Source organism: Oncorhynchus masou, chromosome 24 (genome assembly GCF_036934945.1).
Source record: "Oncorhynchus masou masou isolate Uvic2021 chromosome 24, UVic_Omas_1.1, whole genome shotgun sequence".
Lineage (NCBI taxonomy): Eukaryota > Metazoa > Chordata > Actinopteri > Salmoniformes > Salmonidae > Oncorhynchus > Oncorhynchus masou.
Window position 1 is genome coordinate 79,554,200 of NC_088235.1, and position 20,841 is coordinate 79,575,040.

The following is a 20,841-nucleotide window of genomic DNA, read 5'->3' on the forward strand; positions in this document are numbered from 1 at the left end:
AGTGTCAACACTTACAGATGACATCTACTAGGCAGCTAACTTGCTAATTTTTTCATGTGATCCAAACCCACCTTTGGCCAAATATCATAGATGTTGGTTTATTTTTCATAAACCAGTCAATGCAGTTGCTTTTGGCTGGTTTATGAAGAAATAAACCTTTTTTGTATTTGGAAATTAGCAGACTAACCGGACACTTGTGTTTCAAGTCTCAGCTAGTTTTGTGTGAGAGCCAAAGCTTGTGCTTCTGGCTTGTTTTAGCTGCAGTCTTTAAACTGGTGTAGACCAGTTTGCCTGCCTGAATCATGAGACATTAACTAGCAGGTTAGCTGCTGTGTCCTATATAAAGACATACCATTTAAAAAAAAAAAAGTGGGCCTATATTTGACCTCTTCTATGGAGATTAATGGCATGCAGTTGAGGTACAACATGCTACCACATTTAAATTCACACCATTTTAAATTGATTACAAATGTATGTGAATGTGTGACATGAAATGTGTCAAACAAGCAAGAAGCTTTGTTTACACGATTGTTGTGGGGGTTTGTTTTTAGCGGAGACTGCAACACATTTAGATTACCTTAATCTCATTATAACATTCCGTCACAACCACTGCCTTGTCTATTTAAGATTGTGCTGACTTTCTAAGCCTGGAAGAGCCTCAAGCCATGGCAGTATCTATACATTACGCAACCTTGAGTACTTAATAAAGCATTGCATGCAGCGCATGATGCACTCATTGTTAATTTAGCCAATTCAGAGTGAGGGTCCAACATTGTATTAATTTATGCTCGGTGTCAAAGAAACAAGGGAGTATGTGTTAATGACACTAAAACATTCTAAATAAGGAACGGATGGGGATGATGGGGGGTCCTGTGTGGCTCAGTCGGTAGAGCATGGCGCTTGCAACGCCAAGCGTCGTGGGTTCGATTCCCGCTGGGGCCACCCATATGTAAAAGTAGTGGCCCCAGCCGACTTGTAAGTCGCTTTGGACAAAAGCGTCTGCTAAATGGGATATATTATTATTATATTATGTATAATCTTATTGAGAGTAGATTGCTAGCTCTCTTAATTTGGTGTGGAAAAGGCTCCATTTTAGGCCATAATGGTTTTGGTTAATCCTAAAAACCGTACCAAATGTTTGAAACTTGCCTCGTATTTTGCTTTTTAAAAAGCATATTTTATAGAAAAGTCCTACACTGTAACCTGCCCTATTTGCTCCAAACAATTTAAATTGGTAAACCTAACAAAAAAAATATTGATTTTTGCCAGGACAGTCTGGGGAGACTGGACTTTGCATTGGGCCTTTGACTCTGCGAGGTCCTCCATTGACCCAGATATACAGAGTGGCATGAAAGCTTTAGAGGGCATGTCCCAGAGGACTGCAGATGCCTCTGAAGATACAGCACACAGGCAGTCCCCATGCTGGACGGGCAGTTTTCCGCTTTGGCAACTCCAGATCATTAATACAATTATATTTCTATTGCGCTCCAGCTTCGTCTTGAGCAAAACGTTGGTTGGAGAAGTAGGTTATAGAAAGCAGGCAGCCATTTTCCCTTCGGTTAAACGAGGTCAGGAAAAGCACGTTTTGAAGCATTTCCTATGCAAATGAGCAGAGTCATGAAGTACGATGGGCTCATAAAATCCCATTGATTTATGTAACAGAATGTTAATACATATATGACTCAGATAAATCTTTATTGCTAGTAGCATTTGTTTCCCTGTCTGCCCCGGACAGTGTGTTCAGGATTCATGTTGGTTTGCTATTTTGATTGTGTGCCCATTTTCTGGGTGACCATTTTATGTCAGCATAATTGATCACTGGGTAGGCTAAATGCTGAAGTCACATGCCTATCACACCTGCTTTTGAAGTGTCCTATTTATCCCCAGCTAACATTCACACAAAATAGAAACCTAGTTGTTTACACTAAGTAGGTGGCCTGTGGAGCATGACCCTATGTAGTTAGTAAACTGTAGCACATTAACTTGACAACCATTCCAAGCAGTCAGGCTTCTGTCTTTTCGCTATGCTAGGCCAGTTAGGACTACATGTCACCTACAGTACTGGTGAGTCACACTGATTTCAAGAGGGGTATACTGGAGCGGGCTCTTTGGTCAGGTCTCTTTCCAAAATGTTTTTTTTTGGGGGGGGGTGGAACTTGCTGGTTTGTTAAGTTTGATACACGCTAGAGTAACTAATTTTAGTTATGACTTTCGTTCAGGTCTATGTGAAGTCACTATCTGCATTTACTTGGGTTTGTTTTGTACAGCATTTGCTATGAAGGTGACCTCTTTGTTATGGTTAAAAGGATCCTGTCAGCCTTAGCTAAAAGGTCACATGCTTTTTAGAGCCAGAGGCAGCCGTTCCTCCAATCCACTTCACAAGTTTGACTTTGGACATGTTAATGGATACATACTGTCTCTGGTCTTTAGGGAGCCAACTATTCAGAAAATGTCCACCTACCACCATGCCTTGTTGTCCTACTATGTAAAGATGCAATAAAGAAAGAGGGTGTGGCTCAGGCTTTGTCTGAACATGGTTATCTTTGTTCAAGCGGCGTTACATAGGGATCCCTGAGTTTGTTCTGAAGCATTTCTCATCATTGATCTCCTGGGTTGTATGTTGAAGGTATGCCAAGGTTTTGTTCTCCTGTGTTGATTTAAGATTGTTCCGTGGGCTTGGGCTTCGATAGAAATAACCCTACAGGGGGCTAACTCTACAGAGTGCGCCTCGAGCTGTGCAAATGTTATTCTTCTGTTGCTCCTCCTGGGTATTAAATCCTGTACAGAATGTCCTCAACGTCAGATCAGGTGTTTCGTTTAATAACTAAGCCCTGCACTTCTCAACACAATGACAAACGGACAGAGAATGTAATAGATTTACGGACACAATTTTGAATCATATCTGACATTTTAAATTTCATCCATCTGCTTAGTCCACTCGTGCGATGAATAACAAACATATTTTCACTTGCCCTTCATGAAATGTATCTGTTTTTATTAGTTGCTTTTGATTTTAATGCATGTCATTCAACTTGTCTATATCTGCAATGGGTCTGAGTATCAAGTACTCTAAAAAGCCATTTGGCATGAACTATTTTGGTTAATGATACTCAAACCCCTACTTTTCATGTGTTTGATTAATCTTTTGTTTCTTTCTTTGCCTGCTTGCCTTTTCCATCGCATTTTACTTTCACCTCCATAAAATTGTCGGATTTGCTAAAAACCAATCTGAAACCAAATCAATGTAAACCACCCCTCCCCCACATATTAATGGCCTGTTCAGCTGGTTTTGTCAAGTCGCCCCTGTCCCAAATGAAACTGATAGAGGACATTGCAGAGCTGCACTGTGAGGTGACAGGGAACCCCATCCCAGAGGTGCAGTGGTGGTTCATAGAGGGCGAGGAGCCCGACGAGACCATGACCCAGCTGTTCGATGGGGCTCGGCGAGACCGTGTCGAGATCAACGCCACCTACATCCTGCACGCCACCAGCTCCATTCACCTCTTAAACCTCACGCTCGATGACTCCGGCACGTACGAGTGCCGCGCTTCCAACGACCCCGACCGCAACGAGCTGAAGAAGGCACCCAAAATCAAGTGGATCCGCTCACAGGCTAACGTTATAGTGTTTGAATGTGAGTGTTGGGAGGCCCTACGTACAGCCAGGCAGCGTCTCCTTGTAGAGGACAGCGAGGGGTCCAGCTCCTGTCCCACACCTTCTCCTGCCCTCTCCCCTGTTTCACCCAGACTCCCCTACTCTCCCCTCACTGAGCTCCCATGATGTCCAGTAGTGGAGAGCCAACCTGACCACAAGGCGTGGCCGGGCCTCTCCTTAGACGTGTCCTACCTGCCGTAGCACTACCCTCAATCTGATGCCTTTTTTTTGCTGGGCTTATGTCAAATCCTTATTTTAAATGAATTAGGAAAATATTTCACATAATACTGGTCATAAGGTCTGAAACCTGCAAATGGCTACATCTAATTTTTCAATCATTAAAAACAAAATGAACATTTTAAAGGGTCAGATTATGGGTTGGTCAGCTTCTTGTTGGCTTCCATTTGGTCTATTTTGCTGTCTTGTCCAAGGTAATAGAATGTGTAATTGATACTAACATTGACACTGTCCTGTGGTGTTTACACTCTTTAGACCTGTTAGGGCTGACTAGGCTCTTTAGGAGTACTAAATCTATCTACAGGATACAGTAACCCAGTTTTCTGATTCTTAGCCATAGGGCATCTTTCCAGTATTTGTTTTCTCTACCTGACTCAAACCAAAATATCCTCTTTGTTCCTCTTCTCTGTTAGTGGAACACCAACCTACCATACCTTGCCGGTTGCTTCTTCTGCATGTGTTGATTACAAGCTCCTCTCCTCATGGTCTCCTAGATTAATTTCCCTGTGTAACCCCTCTTCTCTTGAACTCTTGGTTCAGCCCGCGCTCTCCATTTTTAGGTGCCTGCCCATGTGACCCGCCTCTTCTTGGAAGAGGCGCTGCCTTTTTATATTGTGCTGTTCTTGGCCAGTTCTTGGCTTGATTTTGAAAGTAATAACATTTGACAAGCTAAGCTAGACCTTATCAGTTGTCACTATGAAGTTTAGGCTAAAGGATAGTAAAGCAATGTCAAGCCCTGAACAGTCAAGGTTTGTGCTGCAACATGTTGGTATCAAGAGAGCATTTTATCCTGTAAACCCAATACATATGTACCTTTTTAAGTTTGGATTAAATCCACTACTCGGATATAAAATATTTTTTAGTGTCTTTAGTTACCCTAAAGTATTTTTAGCAATATCCTGTATGTGAAAAGACATGCAATAATTATTTACACTTGGCTTGTAGTCGTGGTAACGTTACTACGGTAATGATCCTACTAGAAGTGGTCATGTCAAAGGACAACTTATTAATATGTTGACTTTGTCTACAGATCCCTTAATTGTGTCTTCACCTATGGAGGTGAACAACCAGACCTCTGCCATCCTCTCATGCAACCTTACCAACCCCCCGTCCACAGTCAAAGGTCATTACTGGACGAGGAATGGCAATGTGATCGAGTCATCCAAGCAGGACTCTGCTGCGCTCTACACCGAGTACATGTAAGTGCCTGCCAGGCAGGCAGCGTGTGTTTGCATGTTTGAGCCACCAGATGGACGGGAAACCCTCTGAGCTATAGAACGATTTCCCGGAGCTGGGCTCACTGAGATTCAGCTGTTGTCCTGAACCTAGCAGTCATTGCTTGTCATTATTAGTGACCATGCCTTTTTAATGTTTGGTCAGCAGGGCGGTAGGTCACAGATTTGACCGCACAGCAACACTGAAAAACCACGCCAACCTGTCCCCCATGTATTTTCTACATGTTAGCTCTCCCTCATTATATTGCACACACACATACCATCCATTAATGGTAACACTCCAGGCCCTGCTCAGGCATTCCCTGCCATTAATTGGCAGCGAGATGGACTGCAGCTTTGGTTGTAGCCTTGGCAGCAGCATGGATAAGTGCCCCCTAGCACTCCCATTCTTTCACTCCCATAATTCCCCATCAGACATAAAGAGCAGGGAGGGTTCCAGTGCCGACACAAGTCCGATTGTTGTTACCAGGGGGAAGTAGAAGCGTTTGTAACAAGGAGAGAGGCAGTTTATTTTTATCTGGTTGCTTCTCATTCTCAACAGGGAGCCATTTGAAGTTCAGCCTGTTGGGGCCGCATCTTTTGTAGTGTGTTTTTACAGGCAAAGTGACTTCATGACTGAGATGTGTTTGAAGCCATTGAGTGAAGTCTGTAGGCCTGCGTTTCTCATCCTCGGGGCTTACGTTGTTTTTTCCCCCCATTAGCTTGGCTAAAATTGATTTCCATTCTGGTGGAGTATATGACTGCGTCTTCCTGTCTGATCCTGTGGTGAAGAAATCCATTGCAGTCAACAGTAAGTAATGCGTTTGTACTTTTAAAGTGAAGTCTCTAACTGGCATTAGCTATGCCGATGAATGTTACTACCTTAGTGCACTTTGAGTATCTGAAAGCTGTAATGGGCTTATATAGCCAGTTTTAGACAACTGCAGGTGTTGGATGAATCGCGGCTATCTGATAAATACCTGCATCCGTGTGTTTGTCACTAGCTGCTATCCATGTCTCTGCCTACAAACGCTCTGAGCATGGAAACGAGCAGGACAAGGGTGTGCTGGTGTGTGTCAGTCATGGATATCCACTGCCTACTGACTGGAAGTGGTACAAACTGGAAGGAGAAGAAATGCTGAAGAAGGTATGTTTAAGGAAGGTTTACCGTCATTGATTCACCTCGCTGATTTGCTTAACCACGATGAGTTTCACTGAGCCAGAATAACCCCTGATGCTGAACTGAGTGAATAAAGTCACATGCTGCAGTTATTTTCCAATGTTAGGAATTGTTGACGAAATCAATATCTTGATTGAAGTCACAGTAATGCCACATGCACTAGTACTATCCAAAGAGGTCTCTGCCCTAGATAAGAGTTGAGTATTCAATTACTTTTTGCTCCCTGTTTGTCATTCTCAGGCCATCACCAACGGTACTGACAGGTATGAGATCAAGAGCACCCCCAACAGGACTACCCTGACCATCAATGACCTGGACATCGCCATGGACATGGGCGACTACATGTGCTACGGTGCCAGAGAAGTGGACTCTGCCTTCGACAAGATCCACCTGCGCGTCCGCAGCCGCCTGGCCGCCCTCTGGCCCTTCCTGGGCATCGTGGCAGAGGTCATCATCTTGGTCAGCATCATCTTCATCTACGAGAAGAGGAGAAAGCCTGATGAGATCAACGACGGTACGTAGAAACACCCACAGAGAAATGCAGAAACGAAGTATTCTTGTTTTGCCATTCATTATGATTTCTGAAGTAGCATACCTCGCTAAGTCCATATGATTTGGCTGTGAGTGTCTGCTGCCCTCCAGTGGCAGAACAGTCTTAGTTTCAGATGTACTGTCATTCTGCAAAGATTGCTGTGCATTAGCTGCCATTTTAATGATATCTCAACACGTTGTCTTTTCTTAGTGGTTTGGATATAGCAGGTTTACTGTTATTTACTTGGTCTTCTTGATTTGCAATTTAAATATGTTTTTCACTTATGATTTTAGTCATTTCATTTGATCAAAAGCAGTTGGTTTTCTATTAGAACACTTTTTTTTTTTCTCCGTTTTGTATTTCTCTGTTCGCTGCTGCGTTTGCGTTTTGGTAAGTGATCAAAACTGCATGTCAGTCGGAAGTGGTTGACCTGAGATGACTGTAACTGAGAAGCTATAGGAATGCACTGCGTTCACTTGTTAAGAATGTATCTAATAAGGAACTCTTCCACTGGCCTTGCATTCATATATTGGACCAATTTGGGCCAAATTTGAAATACATTTTCAGACTGCTAAAACTTGCCCACCAATCAATGTGTTTTTGTCATGCCAGTAAAAGGGTCAAATAGCCCAAGTCATGTGATTTATGTGGAGATGGAAATTAGGCCTAATGTCATGGTTTGTAGTGTTGGAAACACCTACGGTTATAGGGTTTTACAGGTACACACAGCAGTATGACATCACGGGGCAACTTCCTGCTTGCATACAGTTGTTGACGTCTGTAAGCAGGAAGTTGCTCTGGTTATGTCATTTCTGTGTGTACCTTTTATGTCTTGCATGCCATCTGCATCTTGATCTCATGCATGACAAGTCATTTTCTTTTTTTTATAATAGGGATATCATTTCATTGATCTCATTCATTGCCTGAGGGCACCTATTCTTTGATTTTAACCGGTGACTGAACGGTCATGTCCAGACCTTTTTAATCTGCAGTATACCTGTACGCTTTGTTTAGGACTGTTTCCGGTGTTGCATTGTCCCTTCAACTTTTCACTTGGTTATCCTGTTTGCGTTATTTTGAGATGTTCAGAACAGATTGATACCATATCTTCTAATCAGGAACATATAGTTGGGATACAGTGTAGGTAGATTTGTCATAACTGCAGTTCTTTTTAAATGAAATGATTAAGTTCAAGCGATGTAACTATTTGCTTATTGTAGAATTATGGCAGTGTATGCTTGTTTTGCATAATTGACTGCAATCATTTGACAATGGCCTACTTAAAGAAATACTTGGAACTTTGTCACCATTTCTTTCATTGTCTGTGGAAAGAATTTTCTCCATGCCTTGCTCTCATTAGAATGTCTCCCTACCAGACAGTCTCTGACCAATTCAGCTGTTGACACATCTTTTCTCTTGTCCCTGTGCTGCTTTATAGATGAGGACTCAGGTTCTGCTCCCCTGTAAGTACACATTTTACACTGATATGTAAAAATTCAATACATTTAATTTCTCATGAAGAAAATATATATATGGGCCTTCCGAGAGGTGCAAGGGTCTAAGGCACAGCATCGCAGTGCTAGAGGCGTCACTACAGACCTGGGTTTGATCCCATGCTGTCACAGGTGGCCGTGACCGGTCAACCCATGAGGCGGCACAAAATTGACATAGCGTCGTCCGGGTTAGGGGAGGGTTTGGCCGGCCGGGATGTCGTTGTCCCAGCGTGCTCTAGCGACTCCTGTGGCGGGCCGGGCACACGCAGGCCGACTTCGGTCGCTAGTTGTACGGTGTTTCCTCCGACACATTGGTGCGGCTGGCTTCGGGTTTTTAGCGGGCAGTGTGTCAAGAAGCCGTGTGGCTTGGCAGGGCCGTGTTTCGGAGGACACATGGCTCTCGACCTTCGCCTCGCCGAGTCAGTTCAGGAGTTGCAGCGATGGGACAAGGCTGTAACTACCAATTTGGATATCATGAAAAAGGGGTAAAACATTTTTTTTAAAGATATACATTGCTGTGTTTGTAAAGTTCTGGATGGAAAATGTCTTTCAGGAAAAGCAATGCTGCCACAAACCACAAGGATGTCAGGCAAAGGAACTCCAACTGAGAGAAGATGAGAGGTGTGTGTGTGTGTGTGAGGGCTTTTGAATCAACCCACTCGACTGGATGAGCCTATTTCAAATTAATTTATTCTGATTGCAAAATCAAAGCAGTAAACCTCCCGTAGAGGTTGAGCTCTCAATCTAATTGTCAGTCCCCTTTCTTTCCTGACAGATATCCTGATGACGATCTTCCAGGATGAAGAGCATTTGCTGAGCGTCACATAATCTAGTGCACCCTGCGAATTTTAAACAACTTTAAATTTCAATTCTTGAACGTTAATGTCTTGAAATGGACGGAATTGTACTTCTATATTTCTCTCCATATTGTGCTTTCGGCTTAAGGCCATTGGCAAAAAAAAACATGTTTTTGCATGAGTTTTATTGCCGTTCTAGAAGTGTTTGTTCGTAGTGAAGTCCATTGTAAAAGTTTACGTGGGAATGATCTATTGGTGGTTTTTCTATTTGTGCTTATAGCTTCCTCCACTGTCCTTCACGTCTAAATATCTGCTCTTATATTTGCAAGCATGAACAGCCACCTGTTAAGCAACATGGATCTTACTACGATTGTGAAATGTTTGGACACTGACATGCTTTTGCCCCAGGCCCTATTACCACACCTGACTCCAATAATCAACTAATCATTGTCTTTAGAATACAATTAGTTTAATCAGGTGTGTTTAGATATAGGGCTGGGGACAAATGACGACATGAATCAGGCCCCTGAACTGGAGAGGCCCATCAATGCATCCCTCACATAGTTGGCTGAGTTATAGGATACACCTTAACACAGTCCATTTGACTTCCTCCACTGTATTTGATTTTCAGCAGAGGAAGTTGTAATACTGTAGGTAGTTCCTAAATTAAACGCAGCAGGTAGGATTATAATGCAATTTTGTCTGAGTTCCTGCTGTATTTAATACATGCGCTGTTGAGATTTTTAGGCTAATCACTGCAAAATAAAATCCAAGCTTTTTGGAGTTTTACTACTATGTTAAGGTGTAGTTTTGACTTTTCTATGCTTTTTGTTGCCATAGTCACATCATAGTAATACTTCCTGAGAAAGGACCAAGTATAAGAGATGGGTTTTCTGCTTCTGAACAACGACTAATACTAATGTATTAATCAGAATGGAAGGCTATTTTTAAATGGCTTGTTTTCTTGAAGGGTACATGGAACCTAAACAGGATTGACACTATTGAAGCATTGTCCTTTTTCTAACCTCCACTTTGTAGACAACTCAGAAGCCTCATGTGGCTTCTAACTTGATTTAGTATTGTGACTGGATGTGCACCGGTAGTTTAAGAAGTACATGTGAAAATATGACTGTCATTTATTTTGCTTAAAAGTAACTAATTAGATTCTACACAACTGTACCAATTTGCACAATCTCAATAAAGTGATCTGATTTAAGAGATGTGGTCTGTCTGTTACTGCTTGAATAAGATGGCCATTTTGGTTTATTTCCTCTGGGCAATAAAATGCTATAGGTCATCCCACACAAAGCTATGAAGTTACTGTTAAGTGCCCTGGATAGTCGTTGGCGATGGGTTTGTAGAGCAAAGGTGTTGGTCCTCTGGTAAATGGCATGACTTGAAGCTGGCATACATACAGGAGTTACCCAATGGTAAAGGAGTAGTCTTGGAAATTCCAGACCTGACAACATTACATACAGTTGTGGCCAAAATGTTTGAGAATGACAGCTAAAGATTTTCAGTCTGCTGCCTCAGTATGTATGAGGGGAAATTTGCATGTACTCCAGAATGTTCTGAGTGATCAGATGAATTACAATTAATTTCCACAGCCCTCCCACAAAAAGACGAGCTGACATGTCAGTGATTCTCTCATTTAACACAGGTGTGAGTGATGAGGACAAGGGTGGAGATCACTCTGTCATGCTGATTGAGTTTGAAAAACAGACAAAGCTTCAAAAGGAGGGTGGTGCTTGGAGTCATTGTTCTTCCTCTGTCAACCATGGTTGCCTGCAAGGAAACACGTGCCGTCAATGCTTTGCACAAAAAGGGTTTCACAGGCAAGGATATTGCTGCCAGTAAGATTGCACCTAAATCAACCATTTATCGGATCAAGAACTTCAAGGAGAGCGGTTCAATTGTGAAGGCTTCCGGGGGCCCAAGAAAGTCCAGCAAGAGCCAGGACCGACTCCTGAAGTTGATTCAGCTGCGGGATCGGGGCACCACCAGTACAGAGCTTGCTCAGGAATGGCAGCAGGCAGGTGTGAGTGCATCTGCACGCACAGTGAGGTGAAGACTTTGAGGATGGTCTGGTGTTAAGTGCAGCAAAGAAGCCACTACACTCCAGGAAAAAAAAATCAGGGACAGATTGATATTCTGCAAAAGGTACAGGGATTGGAATACTGCGGTAGTCAATTTCTCTGATAAATCCCCTTCCCGATTGTTTGGGGCATGCGGAAAAAAGTTTGTCCGGAGAAGACATGGTGAGCGCTACCATCAGTCCTGTGTCATGCCAACAGTAAAGCATCCTGAGACCATTCATGTGTGGGGTTGCTTCTCAGCCAAGGGAGAGGGCTCACTCACAATTTGCCTAAGAACACAGCCATGAATAAAGAATGGTACCAACACATCCTCCGAGAGCAACTTCTCCCAACCATCCAGGAACAGTTTGGTGACGAACAATGCCTTTTCCAGCATGATGGAGCACCTTGCCATAAGGCAAAAGTGAGAACTAAGTGGCTCGGGGAACATAACATCAATATTTTGGGTCCATGGCCAGGAAACTCCCCAGACCATAATCCCATTGAGAATTTATGGTCAATCCTCGAGGCGGGTGGACAAACAAAAACCCACGAATTCTGACAATCTCCAAGCATTGATTATGCAAGAATGGGCTGCCATCAGTCAGGATGTGGCCCAGAAGTTAATTGACAGCGTGCCAGGGCGGATTGCAGAGGTCTTGAAAAAGAAGGGTCAACACTGCAAATATTGACTCTTTGCATCAACTTCATGTAATTGTCAATAAAAGCCTTTGACATTTATGAAATGCTTGTAATTATACTTCAGTATTCCATAGTAACATCTGACAAAACTATCTAAAACACTGAGGCAGCTAACTTTGTGAAAATTAATATTTGTCATTCAACTTTTGGCCACGACTGTATACTGGAACATTGCTAACGTTGTGGGAGGCAATTTATCTACTTAGGTCCTAGGGAGACTAGTAAATGAATGGACTAAAAGTCCGATTTCATAGTCCAAACCGATATAGACTCACTGTACAATATTACATCAGTAGGCATACACATCCAAATCATTCTGAGAAGATTCGACACCAGAGGGTGCCATTTAATCATCAGTGGGAGGAACAATTGTGATTATATGTGGCATGGTTGACGTAGCCTATCAAGGTGTCTTGAATAAATCGACATCCGGACTGGTGAATAGTGTAGCCTATATTAGCACATATTCAATTTCTCAGGTGAAGTAATCCACCAGTATTATTTGGGGATTACACATGCGTCCTATGCATAAAATGGAGTAAATTTGCCAATGTGCTTATCGATTGACCTTTCAAGGCTACTATTGCATTTGAATGTTTCACAAACTATTTGTATTGAAAATACAATATTCAAAACAGATATAAAATATTTCACGCTTGTATTACTTTTTTCCATCTTTCTTTGGTCCACCATGCTGTCATCTCACATTGGAAACTTCCCTTGGATGTCATTCGTGAGGAGGAGAGGAGGGCTCTGAGGTTATAGGTAAATAGGACGGGCTCTCCGTTTCACTGTGACATGAAACGAATAGCCTGATTGCAGCCATAGCAACGCCACTGTGCTGTATCCTAAAGTGGTTTCCACTGGATACAATAGGCTGGGGCTGCTTTGAACTCGTCGCCGCCCAGCCACGCAAAGGTTCCGAAGGCGCGCACTCTATTCCCAGGCGCTGTCATGGACGAGGCTGAGGATGGAGAAGATGAGTCCAAATTCCAGCAGCCTTTATTGTGCGGAACCGGCTCCGTTGGTGGCGGAGGCGATAGGAACGGTCTAAGTTTGAAGATGAAGCAATTTACGCCAGGAGGGGGAGCATCATCAACAGCGCGCAAGAACTCCAACAATGAGCTGTGGTTCATGCAAGGCGAAGAGTCCGCACCTTGTGCTCCTACAGGCGCCACAAGCTGTGCTCTGTTATGCCAGGGAGATGCTACTGCCCGTGGCGGCTCATACTATAGGGCTGGAGGGGACTTAGCCCCAGGGTCAGCGGTAACCGGGTTGGCTACTTGTTGGACAGGTGAAGGCACTACCGGTGTGATATGCAACAACAACGGAGATTGCAGAAGGGACCCCAACATTTCAGGGAGCCTGTCCTCCATCGTCTCTAGGCAGGAGAAACAGACCGGTGGAATAGTTGCAGCGGACAACGGGAAAAGGCCAACTAGATGTAATTCCAGAGTCGCCAGCATGGACGGTTCGATCACCTCAGTACAGGGGCAAGGGCCCGAGGTGGCCGGGGCCACAACTACTGGCAATGAGAAAAAGGACTCCAGAGTTTCCTTCTCAAGTGTCCCTAATAGAAAAGCATCGTCCTCTGTGCAGAACCAACAGAACAGGAATTCGCTCGCATTTTTTAAATCTGAGGATGGACCCCAGATTGTGCCAGATGATGGGGAACCGCAGGACAATCGGACTTATATGCAGCGCCAATTTAGTTCCATGCTTCAGCCTGGAGTTAATAAATTTTCCCTGCGTATGTTTGGGAGCCAAAAAGCGGTGGAAAAGGAACAAGAGCGCGTCCAATCGGCCGGTAATTGGATTATTCATCCATACAGCGATTTCAGGTATGGGTTGAGTGAAGTGCCACTCTGAGGTGGGCGCAAATTGTTAATGTGATCTATGGGCTAAACAATTTACCCAATAAGTAACTTGAATATAAATTAACATAACCAATTTGATATTAAGCATTGGAAGTAGTTTATGAGTTGTTAAATTATAAGATTTGTTGACATCCATTTTGATGTTTGCTGTCAGTGCGGTCTGCTGCTTTTCATGAGTAATGCATTGCCACTAAATGTCAAATTAGGCAACATATATATTGGGAGAACACCGAATCTAAAAGCTGAAAAGGTATGTTGCACATTCTCATCATTACGCAGTTTTAATTTATTGGGGTCGAAAGACCTATTCCATGGGAAGTACTTGATTTAGGGACGAGAGTTGCGTTGCTGAAACCTCTGTAGTTTAAAGGAAAGGCCTATTTATGTCTCGCGATTTACATTGAGGACGCGTGTTTAAAACAGCTGACCACAAAGGCCTTGTTGTTGGTGAAGTTACTTGGCAAACATATACCGCATGAAATCAATCTAAAACACCCACGCAGTTGATAAAATGTGTATCACCTTTATGAAATGCTACATGCGCTTTTTATTAAGCTCTTAATGGTAGCCTATTATAAAGCGTTTTTCTCAGATTCCCTAATAGTATAGTCATATTTCAAGCAGGGATGGGCAACTTTGATGGGGGTGGGGGCCACAAAAAAAATCTGAGCTCACCATGAGAAATGTTTGCGGTTTTTAAAATGATATCTGAGTGAGACTAACAAAATCAATGGTGGGGGCCGCCATTAATTCGACGATGATAACAAGTTTAGATAGCTGGCTTAGATAGCAATATTATTCTTATTTTTTAGCTGACATGGGCTAATTGACTGACTGTAACAACTGCTGATGCACAGCCAAATCTCTGAATTACACCTTGTGTAGTTTACTACTCGAAATCGCAACAGTAAATTGAGACACTGACCGAGTTCTTAATATATATATATATATATTCAAGGGTTTCTTTATTGACTATTTTCTGCATTGTATAATAATAGTGAAGACATCAAAACTATGAAATAACACATGGAATCATGTAGCATCCAAAAAAAGCCTTCAACAAATCAAAATATATTTGAGATTCTTCAAAGAAGCCACCCATTGCCTTGATGACAGCTTTGCACACACTTGGCATTCTCTCAACCAGCTTCACCTGGAATGCTTTTTTTCAACAGACTTGAAGGAGTTCCCACATATTAACAGCACTTGTTGGCTGTTACCTGGTGTCCTTTAGTAGTGGTTTCTTTGCAGCAATTTGACCATGAATGCCTGAGTCACTCAGTCTCCTCTGAACAGTTGATGTTGAGTTGTCTGTTACTTGAACTCTGTGAAGCATTTATTTGGTCTGTAATTTATGAGTCTGGTAACTCGAATGAACTTATCCTCTGCAACAAAGCTAACTCTGGGTCTTCCTTTCCTGTGGCGGTCCTCGTGAGAGACAGTTTCATCATAGCGCTTGATGGTTTTTGCGACTGCTCTTGTGGCCTGATTGACTGACCTTCATGTCTTAAAGCAGGGGTGGGCAACTCCAGTCCTCGAGGGCCTGATTGGTGTCACACTTTTCTCCATCCCTAGCAAACACAGCTGATTAATCGAATTGCATTCTAAACTGAAGATCATGATTAGGTGATTATTGAAGTCAGGTGTGTTAGATGTGGTTGGGGCAAAACATTGACACCAATCAGGCCCTCGAGGACTGGAATTGCCCAGACCTGTCTTAAAGTAATGAGGGTGTTGCTTATTTGAGCTGTTCTTGACCTAATATGGACTTGGTCTTTTACCAAATCTTCTGTATACCACACAGAAGATCTATACCACATCTTCTATATACCACCCAGAAGATTTATACCACATCTTCTGTATACCACCCAGAAGATCTATACCACATCTTCTGTATACCACTCCTACCTTGTCACAACACAACTGATTTGCTAAAAACGCAATAAGAAGGAAAGAAATTCCACAAATTAACTTTTAACAAGGCACACCTGTTAATTGAAATGCATTCCAGCTGACTACCTCAAGAAGCTGGTTGAGAGAATGCCAAGAGTGTGCAAAGCTGTCATCAAGGCAAATGGTGGCTACTTGGAAGAATCTCAAATGTAAAATTTAACTTGATTTGTTTAACACTTTTTTTGGTTACTACATGATTCTGTATGTGCTATTTCATGTCTTCCCTATTATTCTACAATAATAGTAAAAATAAAGAAAAACCCTTGAATGAGTAGGTATGTTCAAACTTTTGACTGGTACTGTATATATTTTTTTGGGGGGTGGGGGGACTGATCCGAGGGCCTTCAAAAGGGGTGTGTGGGCCGCCAGTTGCCCATCACTGGATTACATTATCATACACAGACATCTGATATTGTTTTGTCACATAACTTGGTCAAAAATGTTTCATATTTATTTTGTCAATGCTTATTCATAAAATATGAATGTTACATGAATGGAACCATGCACGACTCTTGACAGGATATTATTCCATGCAAATATATTCATATTAGATTTCATATTGAAAATACTAAATGCACCAATCTAGTTTGATCTTTTGGATTTCGTTATGGGTAGGTGTTGGTGTTAATTTAATACTCTGTAATTAAAATCGGGAACAATTTCTTTCTTGAATGCAAAATCAGCTTCAGCTATCTCACTGTAGCTGCTTCATCCCTATCCCTCACTATTCTCCTCCCATTTCCTCACATCGCTCTACAATAGATTCCCATAAACATTTAGGCTTTCCCCCAAAATCAGACGCTTCGGTCTAAGACAGACTCTCCCTCGTATGGTGACAGCTATTTTAAGCCGACTAATAATCAATTTCATTACGTGCACGTGTAATTATAAGAGGCACCATGATTTGTTATTAAGTCAATTCCAGGTCTTGATGTCAAGAAATAGTTAAGGTATCATCTCTCTTCGAGGGTTACGGTTGGAGTGGTTTTTAAAGTGAATGATGAATTGTGTTATTAAGCAGCACCCCATCCCATTGCTCCCTCTTTCCGAAACATGACCTTTTAGAGAAACAAACAGGGACGTACACTGACCCATTACTCAGTAATACAAATGTAAAGTAGTACTGTTATGTATGTTTGTTAGGTAGCCTTCAGTTTGCAGGTTAGGTTCACATAGGGTGAGATACGCTACATGACCAAAAGTATATGGAAACCTGCTCGTCGAACATCTCATTCCAAAATCATGGGCATTAATATGGAGTTGATCCTGCCTTTGCTGCTATAACAGCCTCCATTCTTCTGGGAAGTCTTTCCACTAGATGTTGGAATATTGCTGCGGGGACAAGCTTCCATTCAGCCGCAAGAGTATTAGTGAGGTCGGGCACTGATGTTGGGCGATTAGGCCTGGCTCGCAATTGGCGTTCCAATTCCTCCCAAAGGTGTTCGACGGGATTTAGGTCAGGGCTCTGTGCAAGCCAGTCAAGTTCTTCCACACAGATCTCAACAAACCATTTCTATATGGACCTCGCTTTGGGCATGGGGGAATTGTCATGCTGAAACAGGACACAAATGGCTTCAAACTGTTGCCACAAAGTTGGAAGCACAGAATTATCTAGAATGTTATTGTATGCTATAGCGTTAAGATTTCATTTCACTGGAACTAAGGGGCCTTGCCCGAACCATAAAAAACAGCCCCGCTTTCAAAACTGTCAACATGACAGCATACTGTCACATGCTGTGCGTTTAGACAGAGAGCGATTTTTAGGCCTATTTCACAACCAATAACTTCTCCGATACAGTAAATTTGCAAACTTCACGGCAACATTTAGGGCATTTTTGTTATGTAGCCTACTGTAGCAATTTCTCGTTGGAAGGATGATCACTCACTCAGTGGAGTCATCGATGTCCGTTTCCAATCAGGCAGGATCAGTCAATCAAGACATGACTCAGCGTCCCACCTATCAGTTACACTCTTTCCAAGCATTACCTTGGGTTGATTAGACAGCATTATTGATAGCCACTGATATTACACTAGGTGCACAATTCAACATGTATTTTCAGTTGAGCTCTTCAATATTAATCAATCTCTTACCTCACACATGTTATTGTCAAGTGTAACATTCCATATGCAAAATTCCATAAACTAGTAGTGTAACTATCTTACATAACCTGGCAGTTACAATAATTCAAATATACAGATATAGGCCTACTATTCTGGTTTCACCTATGCCACCCTTTGTCCTTGTAGCAAGGATTTAGAATCAATTCACCATCCAGCTGTACCCTCATATTACCCTCTTCCCCCATCGCCTCCCCTCCTGTCCTTGACATGACCTTGTCATGCATGAGCAGGAGGATGGACTTGATTTGTGACAGGTTGCAGGGATATGACTGTTGATTGTTAACTGTTTTGCGGTAGGCTATGCCACCAGCCTTGTTGTGTGTGTGTGTGTGTGTGTGTGTGTGTGTGTGTGTGAGCTTGCATGCACATGTTTGCTTGACTCTGTGCGTGTGTGTGTCATTGTCAGTGTGCCCCTGTCTGACAGAGGGTGTTGTGGGATGTGGACAGTAGAGAGCAGGCTGCAGTAAGTCGAGAGAGTACTTGTCAGAGTGACAAAGCAACATCAGCGACTTTTAGTGATTAGAGGGAAAAAATCCATACAGTTACATATCGTGATATTATTTTTGGATGATACTATATTGATATTTGTCTCCAAGTATCGTTTATTTATTTGTGCCACTGTAGGTAGCATCAGCTTGTACTACTCGGCTGTACCTGCATCCAAACACCAGTACTTTTCCTTCATAGCTTGTTCTCCATCTTTAAAAACAAAAAATAGGGAGCCAATTTCTTTTCAGCACTTATATTTCCCGGACGGATCATAACTCGTCTTCTCATGCTCTCTTGTCTCTGCAGCAGACATATAGTGAGAATATGTTTGGAACATCAAATCGCAATGAATGTAGAATCGTGATTCGTGAGAATGGTGGGAGTCGTGAGAATCGCAGTACATACAGTATCTTATCAGCTCCTCGGTATAGTGATAATGTATTGCGACGTTCCTGGCCATTCCCTACTACTTGCATGTGATATGCACAGCAAACAGAAAATAAGAACATTTGCTCATAATGAAAACAGTGATACTACAGTTTCTACTTGAACTAGTACTCGTCATACCCTAGTCACTTACTGTACTGTTATTGTAGTTTTCTTACTAAGTAAAAGCACCTGTCAATTGGTCCCGCATAGATCATGTGATGATAGGAAGCCCTGTCTCCGAGGATCTTCCCTCGCGACAAGACCATTCCCCAAACGATTTAATCAAATGTTATATTGCATTCTTTGTTTTTAATTTAGTTAAGCCTGTACTCGATTGAACAGGAGTTGAAGTTCAGGTGTCCCGAGTTCTTCCACCATAACTGTCTCTCAGTCCCCTAACCTCCTTCTCCTGCCCTCTAGGTTCTACTGGGATTTCACCATGCTGATGTTCATGGTGGGCAACCTCATCATCATCCCCGTTGGGATCACCTTCTTCAAGGACGAGACCACCGCGCCCTGGATCATCTTCAACGTGGTCTCTGACACCTTCTTCCTCATGGACCTGGTCCTCAACTTCCGCACAGGCATTGTATTTGAGGACAACACCGAGATCATCCTGGACCCCAGGAAGATCAAGAGGACGTACCTGAAGACCTGGTTCTTGGTGGACTTTGTCTCCTCCATCCCTGTGGATTATATCTTCCTGATCGTTGAGAAGGGGATCGACTCTGAGTTGTATAAGACGGCCAGAGCCCTGAGGATCCTACGCTTTACCAAGATCCTCAGTCTGCTGAGGCTGCTCAGGCTGTCCAGGCTAATCCGCTACATCCACCAATGGGAAGAGGTAAACTGGGCTCTAGAACTTACTTTGACCTAACATAGCAGGCATGAAAGAAATGCCTGAAACTAGATCTCCTACATACTGGTCTTGAGAAGAAGAAAAATAACTGGGGAGGTTCTCTTCTGCACTGTTCAACTAATCCAGTAAATGTGGAGGAGGTTGTTGATGACTCGGCAGAGTCTAACTTTGACCAGTGGCAGGAGGAGATGGGATTGGCAATGTGTTTCTAGAATTTAAAATGAGAGGCTACACACTATAGGTTAAGTACTTGCATCGACCAATGGAAAGAGGGGGAAGGCCGCAATAATACCCCTATGATACAAAGGCAGCAGTAGAAAGAATAAGCTCTTTTAGTTTGTCAAATCAGGGCAAGTACAGAAGGGAGTCAGATATGAACATCATCAGCCCAACCTACTTCAGAGTAATGTCCTTCCAATAATAGGCTAGTCTCACACTATCACAGGCCTTCAACACTGTTTTATCTCTGTATCTGTAGTGATATACATCAGCAGGATGCTGAGATTCACAGCCTTGCTTTCTCAGGGACTGTGTTGGCCAGTTAGCCTCATCATCACAACATTTGGCTCTGGTGTGCAGCCAATCACAGTGGCCTGTTTTACCCTGATGTGACTGGATGTGTAAAGCTGTGCTGGCCGAACAGAGGGGAGGATGGCCAAACATACATTTATGCTCCTTCTGTGCTAGCTAAGATATTCCAGAAGAGGCTCTGAGCTGACCCAAGTCTGATGACTCATTTGTGTGTGTGTTCTGTACTCTACTTAAATGGGACAATTATTTTCTTGATTCCAGAGTGGTAATTTGAGCCAGACACAACCCCCTAATTATTGAATCAACCCCTTGCGTAACCGAGTGCCTCTCACCCACTGCTCAGCTCTGCTCTGCACAGGGCAGCTGCTCACCTCATCTGGAGCATGAGAGGGCCAGTTAGACAAGTCACCGAATTAAGGAGGAACCTGAACTGCAATATTTTTCACAGCTGTTGTCATACAGTGACTTAATTTTCTTAGAGAGCAATGTGCTCATCAAGATGTACCTGGGAACACGGTCTTCTTTACTACTGCATGTAGCTGACAGCTGTTTGTAGCACTTCTCTGATACCCTATCTAGACCCACGTATTCCCTGAGTGTCATCCCCTCTGCATTGGGCTGTTTGTGTGTACGTGCTTGTTAGTTTGTGTTCTAGGTGCTAGACAGGATGCAGCAGTAAAAACACGGAGGCTTTCTGG

At 42.9% G+C, this 20,841-nt stretch overlaps 2 protein-coding genes across 2 annotated transcripts in view; both read left to right on the forward strand.

The window, feature by feature from the left end:
* Window positions 1-3,255: 3,255 nt before the first annotated feature.
* On the forward strand, window positions 3,256-10,323 carry bsg (basigin). The gene is made up of 8 exons (XM_064935102.1): window positions 3,256-3,634; window positions 4,922-5,090; window positions 5,828-5,916; window positions 6,110-6,252; window positions 6,526-6,799; window positions 8,256-8,280; window positions 8,864-8,931; window positions 9,086-10,323. Exons 1-7 carry the CDS (start codon window positions 3,271-3,273, stop codon window positions 8,916-8,918), a joined length of 1,119 nt encoding a protein of 372 aa, XP_064791174.1. The 5' UTR covers window positions 3,256-3,270; the 3' UTR covers window positions 8,919-8,931; window positions 9,086-10,323.
* Window positions 10,324-12,681: 2,358 nt separating this feature from the next.
* Window positions 12,682-20,841, forward strand: part of LOC135512758 (potassium/sodium hyperpolarization-activated cyclic nucleotide-gated channel 2-like) — a 74,034-nt gene continuing 65,874 nt past the window's right edge. Inside the window, exons 1-2 of the mRNA XM_064935103.1 lie at window positions 12,682-13,725; window positions 19,174-19,597. Coding sequence (XP_064791175.1) covers window positions 12,839-13,725; window positions 19,174-19,597 — 1,311 coding nt within the window. The 5' untranslated portion in view covers window positions 12,682-12,838. The remainder of the gene's footprint in view (window positions 13,726-19,173; window positions 19,598-20,841) is intronic.

Bases quoted from the DNA above. Each gene is read 5' to 3' on its own strand.
- bsg (XM_064935102.1), top strand. From the start codon at position 3,271: ATGGCCTGTTCAGCTGGTTTTGTCAAGTCGCCCCTGTCCCAAATGAAA. The intron at 3,635-4,921 runs GTGAGTGTTGGG...CTTTGTCTACAG, and splicing joins TAACGTTATAGTGTTTGAAT to ATCCCTTAATTGTGTCTTCA. The intron at 6,253-6,525 runs GTATGTTTAAGG...TGTCATTCTCAG, and splicing joins GAGAAGAAATGCTGAAGAAG to GCCATCACCAACGGTACTGA.